Source organism: Heterodontus francisci, chromosome 5, assembly GCF_036365525.1.
Source record: "Heterodontus francisci isolate sHetFra1 chromosome 5, sHetFra1.hap1, whole genome shotgun sequence".
NCBI lineage: Eukaryota > Metazoa > Chordata > Chondrichthyes > Heterodontiformes > Heterodontidae > Heterodontus > Heterodontus francisci.
In genome coordinates, this window is record NC_090375.1 from 154,829,058 (window position 1) to 154,853,040 (window position 23,983).

The window sequence follows — 23,983 nt, forward strand, 5'->3', positions numbered from 1 at the left end:
GAGCATGAAATGATTCCACTATGCCTTCTACCTCTATTACTTGTCGATGCAGCTCTACAATTTACTGGTCAGTGCACAGCAGAAATATTGGGTAAATGTAACAATTCAGCACTCCAGATGAACAGCATCCTGCAATATGAGCCTGTACCAGAGTTCAGCATGCCCAATTTGTAGCCGGCTCAAATTTCTATCCTTGCCTAAATTCCCTACTATATGTCCCTATATATATGTTCCCATCACCCAAGTTCAGTGCTGTGAGCACTAAATTATAAAATTTACCGCATAGTTAGTCACAATTCCACTGAAAGAGTTGCAGAGGATGCAAAGAAGTGAGAAGTAAGATTAATTTTAATCTAGAAAAAAGGTAATTAAGTGGAAAAGTGGAGGGCTGGACGGAGATATATAAAATATTAAATAATACAGATATGCTAAACATAGTTTTGAGTATGTAACCTTCAAAATTGAAAAATAATAGGACTATTAATATGATCAGAAAAAGTGGGAAATATATGTAAAAACTCATAGGCAGATTCAGATGAAACCTGCGTGGAAGGATACAACAGATAATCTCAGTTAAATAATAGAAGCATTGAAGAAATAAAGGACTTTAGAGAAAGAGGTTATGTAAATAACTAAGGAAGTGAGGCCTGAGGGAAATGTAAGAAAATGCCTGTTAATTGACTGAGTGATTTAATAGATCACTCAATCAGTCGTTCTTCTGCGTCTGTTTGCCTGGTTGTTGATATAATATAAATATATTCTTCCCCCTTTTTCTGACTGTTGACTGCCTCCACAGATGTTGACTGACCCAGTATGTGTTTCCAGCTTTTTCCTTTTGGTTTCAGATTTCCAGCATCTGTGTTATTCTTTTACTTGACATTTTATTGAATTTGTTGAACCCTCATCATTGTGACTGGTTTTAATTTCCATTTGCAAACCACGCGCACTTATTGTTCTCTTTGTTTAATCTCAGGCTTCAGACCTGGCTGAAGTCCCAGAGGAAGGTGCTGATGTTCCACATGGATTGTCGAGTTTGAGCAGGAAGTATAGTGATAGTGGTAAGCATGAAACTAAAGTCGAAATTTCAACTCTCTGGGCTGGATTTTGTTGAGCTCCCGACATCAGGCTCCGTGCCGGGGGACGGCCGGAAGACCGGAGCGGCAGCAGCCTGCTGCGGAGCCCGATGCCGGGCCCAATCTTGCCAGCCCGGGGAAACTCCAGGACAGTACATCCGCCGCTCTGCAGCGGGACCCAGATTTCAATATTCAAATCACTTATTTCAATACATTTAAATAGAAGCCGGAGCAATCTTACCGGCAGTTCCTCATCTTCAGTGCGACATGCGGCACTCCCGCGTCTTCACTTTCCCATCCAGGGAAAGTGGGCGCCACCGAGTTGGGGAAGTGGGGAGCTCTGCATTGACAGTGTAGTGGGTGGGGGGGTGGGGAAGGGGTCAACTCTCCATTGTCAGTGTAGTGGGGGATGGTGGGGAAGGGGTCAACTCTACATTGTCAGTGTAGTGGGGGATGGTGGGGAAGGGGTCAACTCTACATTGTCAGTGTAGTGGGGGATGGTGGGGAAGGGGTCAACGCTACATTGTCAGTGTAGTGGGGGATGGTGGGGAAGGGATCAACTCTACATTGTCAGTGTAGTGGGGGGGGGAAGGGGTCAACTCTGCATTGTCAGTGTAGTGGGGGATGGTGGGGAAGGGGTCAACTCTACATTGTCAGTGTAGTGGGGGATGGTGGGGAAGGGGTCAACTCTACATTGTCAGTGTAGTGGGGGATGGTGGGGAAGGGGTCAACTCTGCATTGTCAGTGTAGTGGGGGGGGGGGAAGGGGTCAACTCTACATTGTCAGTGTAGTGGGGGGTGGGGAAGGGGTCAACTCTGCATTGTCAGTGTAGTGGGGGGGTGTGGGGAAGGGGTCAACTCTACATTGTCAGTGTAGTGGGGGGGGGAAGGGGTCAACTCTACATTGTCAGTGTAGTGGGGGGGTGTGGGGAAGGGGTCAACTCTACATTGTCAGTGTAGTGGGGGGGGTGGGTGGGGAAGGGGTCAACTCTGCATTGTCAGTGTAGTGGGGGGGTGGGGAAGGGGTCAACTCTACATTGTCAGTGTAGTGGGGGGGGAAGGGGTCAACTCTGCATTGTCAGTGTAGTTGGGGGGGGGGAAGGGGTCAACTCTACATTGTCAGTGTAGTGGGGGGTGGGGAATGGGTCAACTCTACATTGTCAGTGTAGTGGGGGGGGGTGGGGAAGGGGTCAACTCTACATTGTCAGTGTAGTGGGGGGGGAAGGGGTCAATTCTGCATTGTCAGTGTAGTTGGGGGGGGGGAAGGGGTCAACTCTACATTGTCAGTGTAGTGGGGGGTGGGGAAGGGGTCAACTCTACATTGTCTGTAGTGGGGGGGGTGGGGAAGGGGTCAACTCTGCATTGTCAGTGTAGTGGGGTGGGGGGAAGGGGTCAACTCTACATTGTCAGTGTAGTGGGGGGGGGAAGGCTGAACTGTGCACCTAGGTCAGTTGGGATGGAAAAGGGGTAATCTGGGCTTTTCTGGTGTAGTTAGAATCATAGAATGACACAATGTTTAAGGCACAGAAAGAGGCCACTTGGCCCAACGTGTCTGTGCCAGGCAAAAACAATCCGCCTATTCTAAGCCCACCTTTCAGCATTTGGTCCCTGCCAGTTACGGCACTTGAAGTGCATATTCAGACTCCTTTGGAATGAGTTGAGGATTTCTGCCTCAGCTACCCTTTCAGACAGTGAGTTCCAGACCCCACTACCCTCTGGGTGAACATAGAACATAGAAAATACAGCACAGAACAGGCCCTTCGGCCCACGATGTTGTGCCGATCCTTTGTCCTCTGTCAAGGACAATTTAATCTATACCCCATCATTCTCCTTTATCCATATACCTATCTAAAAGCCGTTTGAAAGTCCCTAAAGTTTCTGACTCAACAACTTCCCCAGGCAAGGCATTCCATGCCCCGACCACTCTCTGGGTAAAGAACCTTCCCCTGACATCCCCCTTATATCTCCCACCCTTCACCTTAAATTTATGACCCCTTGTAACGCTTTGCTCCACCCGGGGAAAAAGTTTCTGACTGTCTACCCTATCTATTCCCCTGATCATCTTATAAACCTCTATCATGTCACCCCTCATCCTTCTCCGTTCTAATGAGAAGAGGCCTAGAATGTTCAGCCTTTCCTCGTAAGACTTATTCTCCATTCCAGGCAACATCCTGGTAAATCTCCTCTGCACCCTCTCCAAGGCTTCCACATCCTTCCTAAAATGAGGCGACCAGAACTGCACACAGTACTCCAAATGAGGCCTTACCAAGGTCCTGTACAGCTGCATCATCACCTCACGGCTCTTAAATTCAATCCCTCTGCTAATGAACGCTAACACCCCATATGCCTTCTTCACAGCCCTATCCACTTGAGTTGCAACTTTCAACGATCTATGCACATAGACCCCAAGGTCTCTCTGCTCCTCCACATGCCCAAGAACCCTACCGTTAACCCAGTATTTTGCATTCGTGTTTGTCCTTCCAAAATGGACGACCTCACACTTTTCAGGGTTAAACTCCATCTGCCACTTTTCAGCCCAGCACTGCAACCTATCCAAGTCCCTTTGCAGACGACAATAGCCCTCCTCGGTATCCACAACTCCACCAACCTTTGTATCATCTGCAAATTTACTGACCCACCCTTCGACTTCCTCATCCAAGTCGTTAATAAAAATCACAAACAGGAGAGGACCCAGAACTGATCCCTGTGGCACGCCACTGGTAACTGGGCTCCAGGCTGAGTATTTACCATCTAAGACCACTCTCTGCCTTCTATCAGTTAGCCAATTCTTAATCCAACTGGCCACATTCCCCACTATCCCATGCCTCCTGACTTTCTCCATAAGTCTACCATGGGGGACCTTATCAAATGCCTTACTAAAATCCATGTACACCACATCCACTGGTTTACCCTCATCCACTTGCTTGGTCACCTGCTCAAAGAATTCAATCAGGCTTGTGAGGCAAGACCTACCCCTCACAAAACCGTGCTGACTGTCCCGAATCAAGCAGTGTCTTTCCAGATGCTCAGAAATCCTATCCCTCAGCACCTTTTCCATCAACTTGCCTACCACCGAAGTAAGACTAACTGGCCTGTAATTCCCAGGGTTGTTCCTATTTCCTTTCTTGAACAGGGGCACAACATTTGCCACCCTCCAATCACCTGGTACCACCCCCGTCAACAGAGAAGATGAAAAGATCATTGCCAGCGGCTCTGCAATTTCATCCCTTGCTTCCCATAACATCCTTGGATATACCCCGTCAGGCCCGGGAGACTTGTCTATCTTCAAGTTATTCAAAAACCCCAACACATCTTCCCTCCTAACAAGCACTTCCTCGAGCTTACCAGTCTGTTTCACACCGTCCTCTTCAGTAATACACCCCTTCTCATTCGTAAATACCGAAGAGAAGTACTCATTCAAAACCTCACTTATCTCTTCCGGCTCAACACACAGTCTCCCGCTATTGTCCTTGACCGGACCTACGGTCCCCCTAGTCATGCTCATATTTCTGACATACGCGTAAAAGGCCTTGGGGTTTTCTTTTATCCTACCCGCCAAGCCTTTTTCATGCCCTCTCTTAGCTCTCCTAATCCCTTTCTTCAGATCCTTCCTGGCCATCTTGTATCCCTCCAGAGCTATGCCTGTGCCCTTTTTCCTCAACCTTATATACGCATCCTTCTTCTTCCTAACAAGACTCTCAACCTCTCTTGTCAACCACGGTTCCCTCACATGACCATCCCTTCCCTGTCTGACAGGGACATGCTTATCAATGGCCCCTACTATCTGCTCCTTGAAAAAGTTCCACATTTCGACCGTGCCCTTCCCTGCCAGCATATGCTCCCAACTTATGCTCCTCAGTTCCTGCCTGACAGCATCATATCTACCCTTCCCCCAATTGTAAACCTTGCCCTGTTGCACATACCTATCCCTCTCCATTACCACAGTGAATGCTACAGAATTGTGATCACTATCTCCAAAGTGCTCGCCCACCAACAGCTCTATCACTTGCCCTGGTTCATTACCTAGTACCAAATCCAATATTGCCTCCCCTCTGGTCGGGCAGTCTACATACTGAGTCAGAAAAGCTTCCTGGACATACTGCACAAACACTACCCCATCCAAACTATTCGATCTAAAGAGTTGCCAATCAATATTTGGGAAGTTGAAATCCCCCATAATTACTACCCTGTGACTTCTGCTCCTTTCCAAAATCTGTTTCCCAATCTGCTCTTCCACCTCCCTGCTGCTATTGGGGGGCCGATAGAAAACTCCCATCAAGGTGACTGCTCCTTTCCTGTTCCTGACCTCAACCCACAGTGCCTCAGTCGGCAGATCCTCCTCGAAAATTCTTTCAGCAGTTGTTACACTATTTCTAACTAACAATGCCACCCCCCCACCTCTTTTACCACCATTCCTAATCTTATGAAAACATCTATAACCAGGTACCTCCAAGAACCATTCCTCCCCCTCACCTATCCACGTTTCAGTGATGGCCACAACATCGTAGTCCCAAGTGCCCATCCACGCCTTCAATTCACTCACCTTATTCCTGATGCTTCTTGCGTTGAAGTATACGCACTTTAACCCTTCTCCGTGCCCATCTGTCCTCTGCGACAGTGCTACCTTCCCCAATACCTCACTACACTCTTTGTCTTTCTGAGTGGACCCACTGGTCCCTGGACTACAAGTCCGGTTCCCATCCCCCTCCCAAACTAGTTTAAACCCTCCCGAACAGTACTAGCAAACCTCCCTCCCAGGATATTGGTGCCCCTCTGGTTCAGATGCAGCCCGTCCTGTTTGAACAGGTCCCATCTTCCCCAGAATGCAGTCCAATTATCCAAGAACTGGAAGCCCTCCCTCCTACACCATTCCTGCAGCCACGTGTTCAGCTGTGCTCTCTCCCTATTCCTAGCCTCACTATCACGTGGCGCCGGCAACAAACCAGAGATAACAACTCTGTCCGTCCGAGCTTTCAGCTTCCAGCCTAACTCCCTAAACTCACTTCTAACATCTGTGCCACCCTTCCTTCCTACGTCGTTGGTGCCAATGTGCACCACGACCTCTGGCTGCTCCCCCTCCCCTTTAAGGATCCTGAAGACGCGATCACAAACATCACGGACCCTGGCACCAGGGAGGCAGCAAACCATCCGTGCGTCTCGCTTGCGCCCACAGAACCGCCTGTCGGTACTCCTCACCATCGAGTCCCCGATGACTAGTGCTCTCCCGTTCTCCCTCCTTCCCTTCTGAGCCACAGTGCAGGACCCCGTGCCAGAGGCCCGTTCACTGCAGCCTGCCCCCGATAGGCCGTCCCCCCCAACAGTATCTAAAACTGTATACTTGTTGCTGAGGGGAACGACCACAGGAGATCCCTGCACTGACCTCTTCCCACCTCTAACTGTTACCCAGCTGCCTTTGTTTTGTGGAGTAACGACATCCCTGTAGCTTCTATCTATCACCCCCTCAGCTTCCCGAATGATCCTCAGTTCATCCAGCTCCAGCTCCAGTTCCCTAACACGGTCTGATAGGAGCTGGAGACGGATGCACTTCCAGCAGGTGAAGTCGGCAGGGTCACCGGAGGTTCCCCTCACCTCGAACATACTGCAGGAGGAGCACTGCACTCCCCTGGCTGCCATTTCTTTTACTCAATTACCCCTTAATTAAGTACAAATATAGATATTAACAAAAACAGTGAAATAGCTTACCTGTTCAGTCCTTTTTGGTTAGAGGAGGAGGGTAAAAAGGGTCTTATTATTAGGTTAGAGGAGGAGGATGGGTGGGAGACACTACACATGTAGTGTCTCGGGTTAACTCTGCTCCGCACCTTTAAAGAAAATACCTACCCAGGAGTCCTTGCTGCCGTCCAGCTTCCGGTTCCTCCCGCGCCAAAAGTAACTTGAACACAAGGAAAACAGTAAGTACAACTTTTAAAACACAGCTCCTGGTGCCTTCACTTACCCACCGAAGAGTCGCTACCTTCTCCTGCTGCTCCGCCGGGAAATGAGGCCGAGTCCACGGAGCTCCGCACCTTTAAAGAAAATACCTACCCAGGAGTCCTTGCTGCCGTCCAGCTTCCGGTTCCTCCCGCGCCAAAAGTAACTTGAACACAAGGAAAACAGTAAGTACAACTTTTAAAACACAGCTCCTGGTGCCTTCACTTACCCACCGAAGAGTCGCTACCTTCTCCTGCTGCTCCGCCGGGAAATGAGGCCGAGTCCACGGAGCTCCGCACCTTTAAAGAAAATACCTACCCAGGAGTCCTTGCTGCCGTCCAGCTTCCGGTTCCTCCCGCGCCAAAAGTAACTTGAACACAAGGAAAACAGTAAGTACAACTTTTAAAACACAGCTCCTGGTGCCTTCACTTACCCACCGAAGAGTCGCTACCTTCTCCTGCTGCTCCGCCGGGAAATGAGGCCGAGTCCACGGAGCTCCGCACCTTTAAAGAAAATACCTACCCAGGAGTCCTTGCTGCCGTCCAGCTTCCGGTTCCTCCCGCGCCAAAAGTAACTTGAACACAAGGAAAACAGTAAGTACAACTTTTAAAACACAGCTCCTGGTGCCTTCACTTACCCACCGAAGAGTCGCTACCTTCTCCTGCTGCTCCGCCGGGAAATGAGGCCGAGTCCACGGAGCTCCGCACCTTTAAAGAAAATACCTACCCAGGAGTCCTTGCTGCCGTCCAGCTTCCGGTTCCTCCCGCGCCAAAAGTAACTTGAACACAAGGAAAACAGTAAGTACAACTTTTAAAACACAGCTCCTGGTGCCTTCACTTACCCACCGAAGAGTCGCTACCTTCTCCTGCTGCTCCGCCGGGAAATGAGGCCGAGTCCACGGAGCTCCGCACCTTTAAAGAAAATACCTACCCAGGAGTCCTTGCTGCCGTCCAGCTTCCGGTTCCTCCCGCGCCAAAAGTAACTTGAACACAAGGAAAACAGTAAGTACAACTTTTAAAACACAGCTCCTGGTGCCTTCACTTACCCACCGAAGAGTCGCTACCTTCTCCTGCTGCTCCGCCGGGAAATGAGGAAATGAGGGTGAAAATGGTTTCCCTCATCTCCCCTCTAATTTTTCTACCAATCACTTTAAATCTATGCCCCCTTGTCACTGACTCCTCTACTAAGGTGAATAGATGCTTAACCTCCACTCTATCCAGGCCCCTCAAAATTCTGTACATTTCAATCAGATTTCCCCTCAGTCTTCTCTGTTCCAAGGAGAATGACCCCAGCCTATCCAATCTTTCCTCAAAGCTGCATTTTTCCAGTCCTGGCAACATCCTCATAAATCTCCTCTGTACCCTTTCCAGTGCAATTACATCCTTTCTGTAATGAGGTGACCAGAACTGCACGCAGTACTCAAGTTGTGGCCTAACCAATGAGTTATGCAGTTCCAGCATAACCTCCCTGCTCTTATATTCTATTCCTTGGCTAATAAAGGAAAGGACTCCATATGCCTTCTTAACCACCTTATCGATCTGTCCTGCTACCTTCCGGGATCTGTGGATATTCACTCCAAGGTCCCTCACTTCCTCTACACTTCTCAGTATTTTCCCATTAATTGTGTATTCCTTTGCCTTGTTTGACCTCCCCAAATGCATCACCTCACACTTCTCCAGGTTGAATTCCATTTGCCACCTTTCTGCCTATCTGACCAGACCATCAATATCTTCCTGAAGCCTACAGCTCTCCTCCTCACAATCTACCACATGACCAATCTTTGTGTCATCTGCAAACTTCTTGATCATGCCCCTACATTTAAATCCAAATCGTTAATATATACCACAAAAAGCAGGGGATCCAGTACTGAGCCCTGCGGAATGTCACTGGAAACAACCCTCCAGTCGCTAAAATACCCATCAACAATTACCCTTTGTTTCCTGCCACTGAGCCAATTTTATATCCACCTTGCTGCATTTCCCTGGATCCCATGGGATTTTAATATTATTAACCAGTCCGCCATGTGGGACCCTGTCAAAAGCCTTGCTAAATTCCATGTAAACCACATCAACTGCACTGCCCTCATCTATCTTCCTTGTTACTTCTTCAAAAAATTCAATCATGTTTGTCAAACAAGATCTTCCCTTAACAAATCTATGCTGACTATCCTTGATTAACCTGTGCCTTTCTAAGTGACAGTTTATCCTGTCTCTCAGAATAGATTCCAATAATTTGCCCACTACTGAGGTTAGACTGACTGGCCTGTAATTATTCAGTCTATCCTTTGCTCCCTTTTTAAACAGAGGTACAATGTTAGCAGTTCTCCAATCCTCCAACACCACACCTGTATCCAGTGAGGACTGGAAAATGATGGTCAGACCTTTTGCTATTTCCTCTCTTGCTTCTTTTAACAGCCTGGGGTACTCTTCATCTGGCCCTGGTGATTTATCCACTTTCAAGGATGCTAATCCTATAATACTTCCTCTCTCCCTATGTTTGTCAAATGCAATACTTCACACTCCTCCTTAACTGCAATATTTGCATGGTCCCCCTCTTTTGTGAAGACAGGCGAAAGTATTCATTGCCAACATCTTCCACCTCTGCACATAGGTTACCTTTTTGGTCTTTTATGGGCCCTACTCTCTCCTTAGTTATCCTCTTACTCTTAATGTATTGATAAAACATCTTTGGGTTCACCTTGATTTTGCTTGCCAATATTCTTTCATGCCCTCTCTTTGCTTTCCTAATTTCCTTTTTGATTTCACCCCTCCACTTTCTATACTCCTCTTGGCTTTCTGTTGTATTAAGTTCTCAGTGTCGAACATAAGCTTTCCTCTTCTGCCTTATCTTACCCTGTCGGCTCCTTGACATCCATGCGGCTCAAGATCTGGCCGTCTCACCCTTTTTCTTTGTGGGAACGTGTTTACTCTGAACCCTTTGAACCTCCCCTTTGAATGCCGCCCATTGCTCTGACACTGATTTACCTTCAAGTAGCTGTTTCCAGTCCACTTTCGCTAAATCACTCCTCAGTTTAGTAAAATGGGCCTTGCCCCAATTGAGAACTCTCACTCCTGTTCTATCTGTGTCCTTTTCCGTAATGATGTTAAAACTGACTGCATTATGATCACTACCACCAAAATGCTCTCCCACTGCCACCCCTTCCACCTGCCCATCTGCATTTCCTAAAACTAAGTCTGAAATTGCGCTCTCACTTGTTGGAGGCAGGGTGAGTCAAACTTTATTTTTTGTTGCGGTTGGTGGGGGGGGGGGGGGGGCCGAGGTCAACTTTGATCTGTCAACGCAGGCCTGGCAGCCCTTTAAAAATGGCACCAGCACCTGCACAGAAACAGGCAACGCCATTGACAGCGTCGCCGAGGCCGCCCCCACCATGTGATCGAGATGGATGGCCATCCTGCATGTTATAATGAGCCGCCGAGTGCTAGATTGCGGCGGAATGGGATCACGTGGCCATTTTCTGTACCCACCACCACTCCCAGCGGCAGGAAAATAAAATCCAGCCCTTTGTGTTCAAAGCACTCAATCCTGATCGTTTAGCATCTGAACGTCCTACTTTGCACAGTGCTCCCATGTACTATTATCAAACCCTTTGCTATAAATGTTAAGTAGTATTTGATTCAATGCCAGTAATTGAACTAGATCTCAATGATATGTGACCGTGATTCTTTGTAATTTATCAGTTTTCACATTTTATTTATTGCCCTGTTTCACAGTTTGCTTTTTGAGAATTGCGAATGATTAATATTGAAATCCATGCTTTTCCAATTTAATAAGACGTGAAGTGCAATGCTACAAGCGGAGCGGAAAATGAAACCAGAAGTGAGTGAGTTTTGGCTGTCAGCAATAACAGTGTTTCTCTTTCTTTTATAGTATTTGGTTCTCTAGAAAATGGGCTTGAAAATATCATCAGGGAAGAAAGGAAGCCTTCCAGTTCTCTGGTAAGTACCTGAAGACAGTCCTAATAAGAGCGTCTTAAAAACTATTTGTGATGCAACAGCTCCAATCACAAACCATTTTGTCATTCATATTCCCCAGCAATATTCTTTAAAATAAAAGTGTGTAACTGTTGTACAGTTTAATTTTCTGGTCTATTAAGGTCTTCTCCAATAACTTCCTTCTCCTTTCATTGAAATTAAGACTTATTGTACATTTTCCTCCTCTGGTTCATGATCTCCCTGGACCTCAATACTGAGGGACTTATTGCCTCCAGAAGTCTTTCTTTCCACTGACAATAGGGTTTTTAATACCCAAATTTAGATTAGATTAGATTAGAGATACAGCACTGAAACAGGCCCTTCGGCCCACCGAGTCTGTGCCGAACATCAACCACCCATTTATACTAATCCTACACTAATCCCACATTCCTACCAAACATCCCCACCTGTCCCTATATTTCCCTACCACCTACCTATACTAGTGACAATTTATACTGGCCAATTTACCTATCAACCTGCAAGTCTTTTGGCTTGTGGGAGGAAACCGGAGCACCCGGAGAAAACCCACGCAGACACAGGGAGAACTCGCAAACTCCACACAGGCAGTACCCGGAATCGAACCCGGGTCCCTGGAGCTGTGAGGCTGCAGTGCTAACCACTGCGCCACTGTGCCGCATCGCTACTGTCTGAATTATTTCACCTCTGGTTATATTTTCAACCTTGATAGTGTCTGACACTGTAACTCTTGTACCTCCCCCTTGATTTATCAATATTTAAAATTTTCTGTTTGAAATACTGGGTTATAGGCTCCAAAAATCAGCATTCCCGCATGTTACACAGGGATCCCACCTGCTCATGCTCTGCACACTGGTATTTGATAGTGAACAGTAGGGCATTCCATTTGCATTAAGTTTGCGGGAATCCATATCATTGCAGGTACATCTCCGCAGGTACATCTCCAGCAACCCATGTGGCCTGAACGTCCATGGACCACCCCTCCGCTCCACCCCAAAACACCATTCCGTTCCATCTCTGCGCTAGGGAAGCTGATCCAACTTTTAAAAAATTATTAATTTCTTCTCCACAGATCCCTGGACACAATCCCGCTCCCCTCCCCACCCCCAAATCGGGCTCATTTGCGCTCATTTGGAGGCAGGTGTGCCTTGTGTCTCCTGGCATACTTGGTTCCAGCATCAAGCAAGGTTCCTTCTGAATCAGTGAAGAGGGAACTTGTGGTGTAGTATATCCGTGCCCCTGACTCTGCCCCCTGGCACTATTGTTCTCATAGTGGGCTAACCTGAAACTTCTGAAGTTAGCGGGGACACAGCATTCCAGGTGCTTCCTTTCTCAGGTGGGTTCCATCAGACTCCGGGCGGAGTAAGGTCAGGAATCCGGCAGAATCGTCAGGAAATTCAGGGTCACAGTTGTTTTGACAATATCTGATATTTTCAAAGCAGTTGTGAAATAATTGCACCTATAATGTGACAACTTGTCAAATTCCAGATTCTACTTTTTAAAAGCAAGGAAAGCAATTTTGCAAGTAGTGTGTGGCCTTGCTGCAGCTTTTCAATGCCACTGTTTTTGGAAGAGTTGTTACTTGTTCAGGTTCACGATGATCCTTTGGAATTATGGCACCTCACAATCCTTATAAGGGACGTGAAAAAATGTTTCTCCTGCTGTTGTCCCTAATCTCTTGCATTTAATCTTATACCTTTGTCCTAATTTTCAAGACACCTCAATCATTGGAAAAACTTTGTTTCCACCTATCTTGAGCCATCCCTTCAGAATTTTAAACACCTATATCAAATCACCCCATAATTTCCTCTGCCCTAATAAAAACAGCCCCAATTTTTAAAATAAAAACGAAATACTGCGGATGCTGGAAATCTGAAATAAAAACAGAAAGTGCTGGAAATACTCAGCAGGTCCGGCAGCCTGTTTTGATGAAAGGTCACAGACCTGAAATGTTAACTTTGCTTCTCTCTCCACAAATGCTGCCTGACCTGCTGAGTATTTCCAGCACTTTCTGTTTTTATCCCAATTTTTTAAATCTTTCTTTGCATTTGTAATTCATGAATTTTATGAACTGACATTCCTAGGATGGAATTTGACCTACTGGGAATGTGTATTAGGAACTAGATGGCTTGCTCCCCACTGATTTTCTGTTTAAAATTAACTGCTTGAAAATCACAGGGAGTGCACCCTGAGCTCCAGTGAGTGAGGCTGTGAACCAGGAAGGCAAATCATGACATTATCCATTAGAAATCGCAGTTTAAAAATAAATTAGCACTGAAGCCTAATAGCAATTAGCCTCCAACTGACCGCTAGAAGGCACAGCAATTAGACCACACAGTCTTAAAGTGATATACGTGATCATAATCAGCTGCACTTATCTAGCAGAATGAATGATGATGTTTTACAGGGTATGACACTGCCAAGCATATAAAGCATCAAAAATGAATATTAGACACCAGCTTTGGACATCTGATCTTAATATTCTCACGATGTATGCATGTGCACTTTAACCCTTTTGTGTATTTCTTGGTAAAATGGCAAAACAAAAAGCAGAGTAGGCGAGTGTCACTGTGATTATGTACTCGCTGTCAATAACATGAGACTGGCAGGCAGGCAACGGATAAATGTGGCAAGAAATATTAGCCGGGGACCTATGGGAATTGTCCCTAGCATTCAGGGATGAGGCCTAGAGAATTACCAGCCTATAATCTGAACCCAAAAATAACCCTAACCTCCAATAACATCAATAATTTAAATTATATTTTTTAAATTAAAATCACCATAAGTCATATTCCTGATATGTTGTTCATTACATACCACAAAACAGCTCTAACTCAATAAGCAATGCCATTGGAAATCTGCTAATATCTATTGCATGCACATACATAGATATTATTTACAGTAAGTGAAATAACACACTGGAATAGATTTACAGCCTGGGCATAAACCATTACCTCCTGGTTTGCAGCCAAAACAAAGTTAGCTAGGAAGGATCCACAACGGATCCTGCCCATTTCCCCTTTGTTTAAGTTAACAGAAGGAAAATCAGAAAGGGTCTGGTAGTCACATAAGACTCCCCGTGTGGCTGACAGGGATTGTGTGCAGGAGTGGAGTGGAAACCCAGGGTAGGTGAGGCTAAAGTTTCCTTTCGATATCCATAAAGAAACTTTAAAAATTTAAATTAACTGATCTTCTCAACCCACTTGTGGGACTGCTTCCCCTTGGCGCCGGATTTCACTGGTGAGGTTAGCATCACGATACAAAGTTCAAAAAGTTCAAAGTAGCTTTGTGATCTCATTGGTATCATTGGACCCCCACACAGTGCCCGGATTGCACCACTTAAAATGGCATGGTACGTGTGTGCAGCACAGTTCCTAGGAGTGCCATACTGCCTATATTTTAACCTAATGTTCACCCACTTTACCCCTACACATCCTGTTCTTTTCAGGCATGGGAAAAATAAAATCAGTGCTTCAGGATGGAGTTATTTAGAAGTGATGGGCAGGTGGAGGAGAGTAGCAAGAGAAAGCAATGAGTCAGGGGGACAAGGACAAGTGTGTGCGGGGAAAGTGGGGGGTCGGTTGCTGAAGCACCATAAAGACTGTAATCTATCATTAATCAGCCTCCCTTTGTTGAAATATGAGATGCTTTAAATTGCAAATAGCACTCACATTGTAACTGCTGACTTCAGTATAAGGACTGATTTATGCTGTAAGCAACAAAAGCTTCTCCAGCTTAAGGACAGGAAAGCCTTATGGGTGATTCCACCCAACAAGGCAGAAAAAAAACACTCGTGGACATTTATTTGTGTGTAAAAGTTTTGAAAAATATCTATCACACATGTAACCTAGTGTGGCAGGGGGGTGGGAACCAGAGCAGTAGGACAGCAAGTGAAATAAATGAGGGGGAACAAGTAAATAAGGCCAGTAAGACTAAGAGGAAGAGCAGGCAGGGAGATGTTGCTGAGCACAGCGGGACTGGTGGTCTGAAGTGCATTTGTTTCAATGCGAGAAGTATAACAGGTAAGGCAGATGAACTTAGAGCTTGGATTAGTACTTGGAACTATGATGTTGCTATTACAGAGACTTGGTTGAGGGAAGGACAGGATTGGCAGCGAAATGTTCCAGGATTTAGAAGCCTCAGGCGGGATAGAGGGGGATGTAAAAGGGGTGGAGGAGTTACATTACTGGTTAAGGAGAATATCACAGCTGTACTGCGGGAGGACACCTCGGAGGGGTCATGCAGCGAGGCAATATGGGTGGAGCTCAGGAATAGGAAAGGTGCAGTCACGATGTTGGGGGTTTACTACAGGCCTCCCAACAGCCAGCGGGAGGTAGAGGAGCAGATATGTAGACAGATTTTGGAAAGATGTAAAGATAACAGGGTTGTAGTGGTGGGTGATTTTAACTTCCCCTATATTGACTGGGACTCACTTAGTGCTAGGGGCTTCGATGGGGCAGAATTTGTGAGGAGCATCCAGGAGGGCTTCTTGAAACAATACGTAGATAGTCCAACTAGGGATGGGGCCGTACTGGACCTGGTATTGGGGAATGAGCCCGGCCAGGTGGTCGAAGTTTCAGTAGGGGAGCATTTCGGGAACAGTGACCATAATTCCATAAGTTTTAAGGTACCTGTGGATAAGGATAAGAGTAGTCCTCGGGTGAAGGTGCTAAATTGGGGGAAGGCTAATTATAACAATATTAGGCAGGAACTGAAGAATTTAGATTGGGGGCAGCTATTTGAGGGTAAATCAACATCTGACATGTGGGAGTCTTTCAAATGTCAGTTGATTAGAATCCAGGACCAGTATGTTCCTGTGAGGAAGAAGGATAAGTTTGGAAAGTTTCGGGAACCTTGGATAATGCGGGATATTGTGAGCCTCGTCAAAAAGAAAAAGGAAGTATTCGTAAGGGCTGGAAGGCTAGGAACAGACAAATCCCTTGAGGAATATAAAGACAGTAGGAAGGAACTTAAGCAAGGAGTCAGGAGGGCTAAAAGGGGTCATGAGAAGTCATTGGCAAACAGGATTAAGGAAAATCCCAAGGCTTTTTATACGTATATAAAGAGCAAGAGGATAACCAGGGAAAGGGTTGGCCCAGTCAAGGACAGAGAAGGGAATCTATGTGTGGAGCCAGAGGAAATGGGCGAGGTACTAAATGAGTACTTTGCATCAGTATTCACCAAAGAGAAGGACTTGGTGGATGATGAGCCTAGGGAAGGGAGTGTAGATAGTCTCAGTCATCTCATTATCAAAAAGGAGGAGGTGTTGGGTGTCTTGCAAAGCATTAAGGTAGATAAGTCCCCAGGGCCTGATGGGATCTACCCCAGAATACTGAGGGAGACAAGGGAAGAAATTGCTGGGGGCTTGACAGAAATCTTTGCATCCTCATTGGCTACAGGTGAGGTCCCAGAGGACTGGAGAATAGCCAATGTTTAAGAAGGGTAGCAAGGATAATCCAGGAAATTATAGGCTGGTGAGCCTTACGTCAGTGGTAGGGAAATTATTAGAGAGGATTCTTCGGGACAGTATTTACTCCCATTTGGAAACAAATGGACTTATTAGCAAGAGGCAGCATGGTTTTGTGAAGGGGAGGTCGTGTCTCACTAATTTGATTGAGTATTTTGAGGAAGTGACAAAGATGATTGATGAAGGAAGGGCAGTGGATGTTATCTATATGGACTTCAGTAAAGCCTTTGACAAGGTCCCTCATGGCAGACTGGTACAAAAGGTGAAGTCACACAGGATCAGAGGGGAGCTGGCAAGATGGATACAGAACTGCCTCGGTCATAGAAGACAGAGGGTAGCAGTGGAAGGGTGCTTTTCTGAATGGAGGGATGTGACTAGTGGTTTTCCGCAGGGATCAGTGCTGGGACCTTTGCTCTTTGTAGTATATATAAATGACTTGGAGGAAAATGTAGCTGGTCTGATTAGTAAGTTTGCGGAGGACACAAAGGTTGGTGGAGTTGCGGACAGTGATGAGGATTGTCAGAGGATACAGCAGGATATAGATCGGTTGGAGACTTGGGCAGAGAAATGGCAGATGGAGTTTAATCCGGACAAATGTGAGGTAATGCATTTTGGAAGGTCTAATGCAGGTGGGAAGTATACAGTAAATGGCAGATCCCTTGGGAGTATTGACAGGCAGAGAGATCTGGGCGTACAGGTCCACAGGTCACTGAAAGTGGCAACGCAGGTCATGCTGCAGCTGTACAGAACTTTAGTTAGGCCACACTTAGAATATTGCGTGCAATTCTGGTCGCCACACTACCAGAAGGACGTGGAGGCTTTGGAGAGGGTACAGAAGAGGTTTACCAGGATGTTGCCTGGTCTGGAGGGGGCATTAGCTATGAGGAGAGGTTGGATAAACTCAGATTGTTTTCACTGGAACGACGGAGGTGGAGAGGCGACATGTTCGAGGTTTACAAAGTTATAAGCGGCATGGACAGAGTGGATAGTCAGAAGCTTTTTCCCAGGGTGGAAGAGTCAGTTACTAGGTGACATAGGTTTAATGTGAGAGGGGCAAAGTTTAGAGGGGATGTGCGAGGCAAGTTCTTTACACAGGGGGTGGTGAGTGCCTGGAATTTGTTGCTGGGGGAGGTGGTGGAAGCAGGTACCATAGAGACGTTTAAGAGGCATCTTGACAAATACATGAATAGGATGGGAATAGAGGGATACGGACCCCGGAAGTGCAGAAGGTTTTAGTTTAGTTTAGGCAGGTTTGGAGGGCCGAATGGCCTGTTCCTGTGCTGTACTGTTATTTGTTCTTTGTTCTTGTCAATATTTGTGTTTCAAAAAGCAATGAAGAAATATGGTCAACTGTAGAGAATACTTTCTAATTAACCTCAGGATGTCCCAATGAGCAATTAGTTTCTATTTACCTTAAGATATTACAGCAATTAACCTTTACAGCCTTAAAGGGACAGGACAGGTTGCGCAGATGCTGTTCAGTCACAGAATAATACACTGCACATTACATAGCATGAAGTTCCTGTCATTATAGTAACCTAGAAAAAGAGCAAGGTCCAGTTTGCCTGCTATCATGCTGATAGTCGCATAATATGATGATCATGCATATGTTGATTAGTCATAGCAATCAATCTCTATCAATGGGCGTGATCCTGTTGTCCCCCCATTGGGAGCAGCGGCGGGTGCAAAAAATGGCAGAAGCCCCGCATAGGAACTGCACCACTGCACCGCCCCGATTCTACAGTGGGCAGCCACTAAACGTACTGACGGTGGCCGGCCCATCTCAATCACTTGGTGAGGGTAGCATTGGCAACGCCATGAACAGTGTCACCTGATGTGGGAGCAGGTGCTGGCGCCATTTTTAAAAGGCTGCCAGGCCTGCAAACAACATGCAGAGTTGGCCCCATTCCCCCCCACCCATTCATAAAATAATGCAGAGTTGACCCCTTACACCCCCATCTATACACAAAATGCAGAGTTGACCCCTTCTTCCGCTCCCCCCCCATCTATACACAGAATGCAGAGTTGATCCCTTCTTCCGCTCCCCCCCCATCTATACACAGAATGCAGAGTTGATCCCTTCTTCCGCTCCCCCCCATCTATACACAGAATGCAGAGTTGATCCCTTCTTCCGCTCCCCCCCATCTATACACAGAATGCAGAGTTGATCCCTTGCCCTCCTCGGTAGCACCAGCTTCTTGTGGACGGAAAGTGAAGGCGCGTGAGTGCCGCTCAAGATCGAGAACAGATAGGAAGATTGCGGTGGACGACATTGAAATTTATGCAGAGAGGTATTTTAAATATTTAAGCTAGGGTCCCATCGCAGAGCAATGGAGGGGCCACCACAGAGCTTCCCCGGCCCCAGGAAGATCAGGCATGGCAATCCTGGCATCTGGTTCCGTGGCGTTCGCTGGCGCTCCTTTTCTCCAGCACCCCCCCCCCCCCCCCCCCACCCCTCAACCGCAGAACCCGAAGTCAGGCCAAGCACAAGATCCGGCCCAATTAGTCTATAAAACATCCAGACTTTAAGGGGCTGTATTTTCCCTGTCCCACGGAGGCAGGTTAGGAGGCAGGACTGGGACCAAAGTCAAAATGTAGCCATCATGCCAGAGTTGAGGTCAATGTGGCAGCGGCAGGTAGCCAGTTTTGCCCATTAATGAACCAATTTGGGGGAATTTGATGGTGCCATTGGGGTCTTACAGTCAGCGGGCAGACCCCCTGCTGAGGCCAGAGCCTGGAATTGAACTGGAGGTGACCTCCCAGCAGCAGGCCGGGGGTCCATCAACACCTCCTCGCCACCACCCCCTCCACAATGATGGCTTGACAGCTGTGGCCATGCATGAGTTTTAATTTTTTTGCAATGCTACAGAGAGGGCCTCCACCTGTGATCTCCTACCTGCCTCAGCAGCGCGCACCTCCTTGTGGGGCTGCCGGCTGGACATCGCAGCAAGCCCTCCAATCAGGCCTCCCACTTCGCTGATCTGCCCGCCATCGTTAATTGGACGGGGCCCCTGGAGGCAGCTTCCTAACTGGTCGCCTCTGGGAAGATCACGAACGAATCCTGCCATGTCCACCTCTGGGTTACTGATCTGGAATTGAGGCCGATGTCAAAATCGCAACCCAATCGGGAAAATCCAGCCCACAGCAAGGAAAAACCCAAGTCATAAAAATAATTAGGAAGCATAGGTTCAAAGTGACTTTATAAAATGTTTTACCTTCCAATATGCAGTGGGCAATTCATCTAAATATACGGAAGAAATAGTGGTAATGGAACACTTTCATACATCCATTTTTTTTTAATTAGCCCCAGGACGTATCTGTCTTAATACAGGCATGCAGCATTTGTACAAATCCCCCACACGTAACCCTCATCTGAATCCAACTCAGCCCTACTGGAATACACTACAGAATTTTTCAGAGCTGTGTAGCAAGACAACATAAGTGGTCTTGTTTCAAATGAAAAGTCTGCTCAGTGATGCATTCTGTTGCTGTAGGGAGTTAGTTTTGAATAGTATTTGCACGATTTAGAGTTCTGACAGGAGTCATCAACTAGGCCTGCAAGGTGTGTTTATGAATTAAATATACTTTGGCACTGTGCATAGGAGAACATCTAGCGCTAACAGATCATGCATATTAAGAAGCTAAATAACAACAGAAAATACCAAACAGACAGATTTAGTCCAGCAACATCTTAAAAGAGAAAGACAGATTAAATTTTGAAGGTTGATGTAGTTTTAGAATTGATAATGTCAAGCAGGACAAGCCTTCCGATTTAAGTTTTTAACTCAACAATTGTGGTGAGGGGATGCAGTTGAGAAGCGGCAGTTGCCTAACTGAGACATTTGCCAGAGTGAAGTTGAAAATTTGGGGCGTGTGGGAATTCGGTGCAGAGGGGGAAAGAGGGGCTCCTTTTCCTATCTTTTTCAGCCTCCAGCAATTGGTGAGTCTTCTTCCTTTGACTCCAAGGTAGGTGAGTGCAACTTTCCATTACTGCAGCTTGAATGATTAACTAATTGACTAATGAAATAAAAGGTTGCACAGAGATGGTAAGGCCGGTGGTGTGCTGCAATTGCAGCATGTGGGAATCTGTGGAATGCATTGCAATTCCAGGCAACCATGTCTGCAGTAAGTGTCTGCAGCTTGCATGACTTCAGCTCTGAATTGCTGAGCTGGAGACTGAGTTGCAGACATTGCAGAGCATCAAGGAGGGGGAGAGTTACCTGGACACTTTATTCCAGGAGGCAGTCACACCCCTTAGAGCAGGGAGGCCATTAGAGATGGACAATGGTCAGGAACAGGAGGCTGTGACTGTGAGTGAGGCAGGTAGGGGGAATCAGCATGTAGTGATGGAGGATCCTCAGCCTCTGACCTTGTCCAACAGGTATGAGATCCTTGCCACCTGTGTGGATGAAGAGAAGGACTGCAAGGTGGATGAGCGGACTGACCATGGCACCATGGTGAAAGATGCCATCCCAGTGGAGAGGGAGTGAAGAGAAATGTGGTAGTGATAGGAGACCGTATAGTCAGGGGGATAGATACTGTTCTCTGTAGCCATGACCGGGAGTTCTGACGGCTGCGTTGCCTGCCTGGTGCCAGGGTTAAGGACATCTCCTCGCGGCTGGAGAGGAACCTGGAGTGGGAGGATCCAGTTGTTGTGGTCCATGTGGGAACCAATCACCTAGGTACAACCAGAAATGATATCCTGCTTAGAGAATTTGAGGAGTTAGGTAGCAACTAAAATGCAGAACATCAAAGGTAATCATCTCCGGATCGTTAGCTGAGCCACTTGCAAATTGGCACAGGGTCAAACAGATTAGAGAACTAAATGCGTGGCTCAAAGAGTGTTGTGGGAAAAAGGGGTTTCGATTCTTGGGGCACTGGCATCAGTGCTCAGGGAGGAGGGAGCTATTTCGTTGGGATGGGCTTCTCTTGAACCAAGCTGGAACCAGTGTCCTGCCCAATCACGACTAGGGCTGTGGACAAGGCTTTAAACTAACAATGGGGGTGGGGAGAGGGTTTGGGTAAAGGTAAATTTAGAAATCTAAAGAGAGAGGTCAGGGGATCTGAGCAGGATAGTGATGTGGATAACTCCCAACAGAATGGGACAGGAAGGGACAGAGTTTAACAAAAATTGTATGTTGGAAAATAAGGTCATTGCAGGGAATAGAGGTTAAAAAAATGAAATTAAAGTTCCTTTATCTGAATTCATGAAGCATCTGTAGTAAGATAAATGAACTAGTGGCACGAATTGAGGTAAATGATCTCGATCTAATTGCCATTACCGAGACATGGTTACAAGTAGATTAAGGTTGGGAAATGAATATTCCAGGGTACACAATATTTCGAAGAGACAGACAGAATGGCAAAGAAGGAGGGGTAGCCCTGATAGTAAAGGACGGCATAAGGACATTAATATGAAGGGATCTGGCCTCAGAATATCATGAAGTAGAATCAGTTTGGGTGGAAATTAGGAAAAGCAGGAGTGAGAAAACACTAGTGGGAGTAGTTTACAGGCCCCCTAACAGTAGTTACATTATTGGACAGAATATTAAATGGGAAATTATTGGAGCATGTAAAAAAGGTAATGTATTAATTGTGGGGAATTTAATCTTCATATAGACTGGGACAATCAAATTGGCAACAGTGGTCTAGAAGCTGAATTTGTAGACAGTTTTGTGACAGTTTCTTGGAACAATGCATTGTAGAACAGACTAGGGATAAAGTTATCTTAGATCCTGTATTGTGGTAATGAAGCAGGGTTAATAAGCAATGTCATAGTGAAAGATCCACTGGGAAATAGTGATCATAATACCATTGAATGTCATGTTAAGTTTGAAAGTGACACATTTCAATCACAAAAAAGAATCTTAAACAAAGTCAATTATGAAGGTATGAGGGGAGAACTGGCTAAAGTTAACTGGGTAAATAGACTGGAAGGTATGGCGGTGAATGGGAAACATTTAAAGAAGCAATTCAAAGGTTTCAACAAAAGTACATTCCATTCAAAAACAAAAACTCATCAAGAAAGACCCATCTGTGGCTCACTCAGGAAGTTAAGAAGAGTAAAAGACTAAAAGAAGAGGCTTACAATGTTACAAAAAATAGTTACAAGTCTGAGGATTGGGAGTGTTTTAGAAACCAACAAAGGGCCACCAAAAAGTTGACAAAAAGTTGAAAAAATAGAATGAGAGTAAACTAGCCAGCAATATAGAAACAGATTGTAAGGGCTTTTATAAGTACATAAAAGGAAGAGAGTAGCTAAAGTAGACGTTGGTCCCTTAGAGGCAGAGACAGTAGCAATCATCATGGGGAATGAGGAAATGGCAGACGCATTGAACAAATATTTTGTGTCTGTCTTCACAGTAGAAGACACCAGTTCCATACCAGAAATAGGCAGTAACCTAGGGGCTAACAAAAGTGAGGAAATTAAGGATACTGATATCAGCCGAGAAAAAGTATTGGAGAAACTTGAGGGACTAAAATCTGACAAGTCCCCGGGACCAGGTGGCCTATATCATAGGGTTCTAAAAGAGATAGCTGCAGAGATAATGGATGCGCTGGCTATGATTTTCCAGAATTCCTGTGATTCAGGAATGGTCCCATCAGATTGGAAGTTGGCAAATGTTATGCCGCTTATCAAGGTAGAGAGAAAACAGAGAACTACAGGCCAGTTAGCCTAACATCAATCATTGGGAAGATGCTGGAAACTATTATTAAAGAAGTCTTAACATTGCACTTGGAAAGTATGATTAGAACAAGTCAGCATGGTTTTACTGAAGGGAGACCCTGTTTGACAAATTTATTGGAGTTATTTGAGGATGTAACTGATAGGGTAGATAAAGGGGAACCAGTAGGTGTAGTATACCTGGATTTTCAAAAGGCATTCAATAAGGTGCCACATAAAAGATGAATAGGTAAGATAAGGGTTCATGGTGTTGGGGGTAATATATTAGCGTGGATAGAGGATTGGTTAACAGACAGGAAGCAGAGAGGGGGCATAATGGGGCCTTTTCAAGTTGGCAGGCAGTCAATAGTTGGGTGCCACAGTGCTGGGGCCTCAGCTATTTATACTCTATATTAATGACTTGGATGAAGAGACAGAGAGTAATACTGATGATACAAAGCTTTGTGGAAAGGTAAGCTGTGGGGAGGATGTAGAGAGGCTGCAAAGAGATATAGACAGGTTAAGTGAGTGGGCAACAAGATGACAAATGGAGTATAATGTAGGGAAGTGTGAAGTTGTTCACTTTGGTCGTAAAAATAGAAAAGCAGAATATTTTTTTAAAAGGTGTGAAACTGATAAGTGTTGATGTTCAGAGAGACTTGGCGGTACTCATACAGGAATGCACAAAGTTAACATGTAGGTGCATCAGTCTATTAGGAAGGCAAGTGGCATATTGGCCTTTATTGCAAGGGGATTGGAGTACAGGAATAAAGAAGTCTTACTAAAATTGTACAGGGTTTTGGTGAGACTACACCTGGAGTACTGTGTGCAGTTTTGGTCTCCACATTTAAGGAAGGATATACTTGCACTGGAGGCAGTGC

At 46.0% G+C, this 23,983-nt stretch overlaps 1 protein-coding gene across 2 annotated transcripts in view; it reads left to right on the forward strand.

Annotated features, from left to right (window-relative positions):
- stac (SH3 and cysteine rich domain) overlaps positions 1-23,983 on the forward strand; it is a 152,403-nt gene that overhangs the window by 65,031 nt on the left and 63,389 nt on the right. For both annotated transcript variants that reach the window (XM_068032266.1, XM_068032268.1), the window contains 2 exons: positions 974-1,058; positions 10,892-10,959. In XM_068032266.1, coding sequence (XP_067888367.1) covers positions 974-1,058; positions 10,892-10,959 — 153 coding nt within the window. The remainder of the gene's footprint in view (positions 1-973; positions 1,059-10,891; positions 10,960-23,983) is intronic.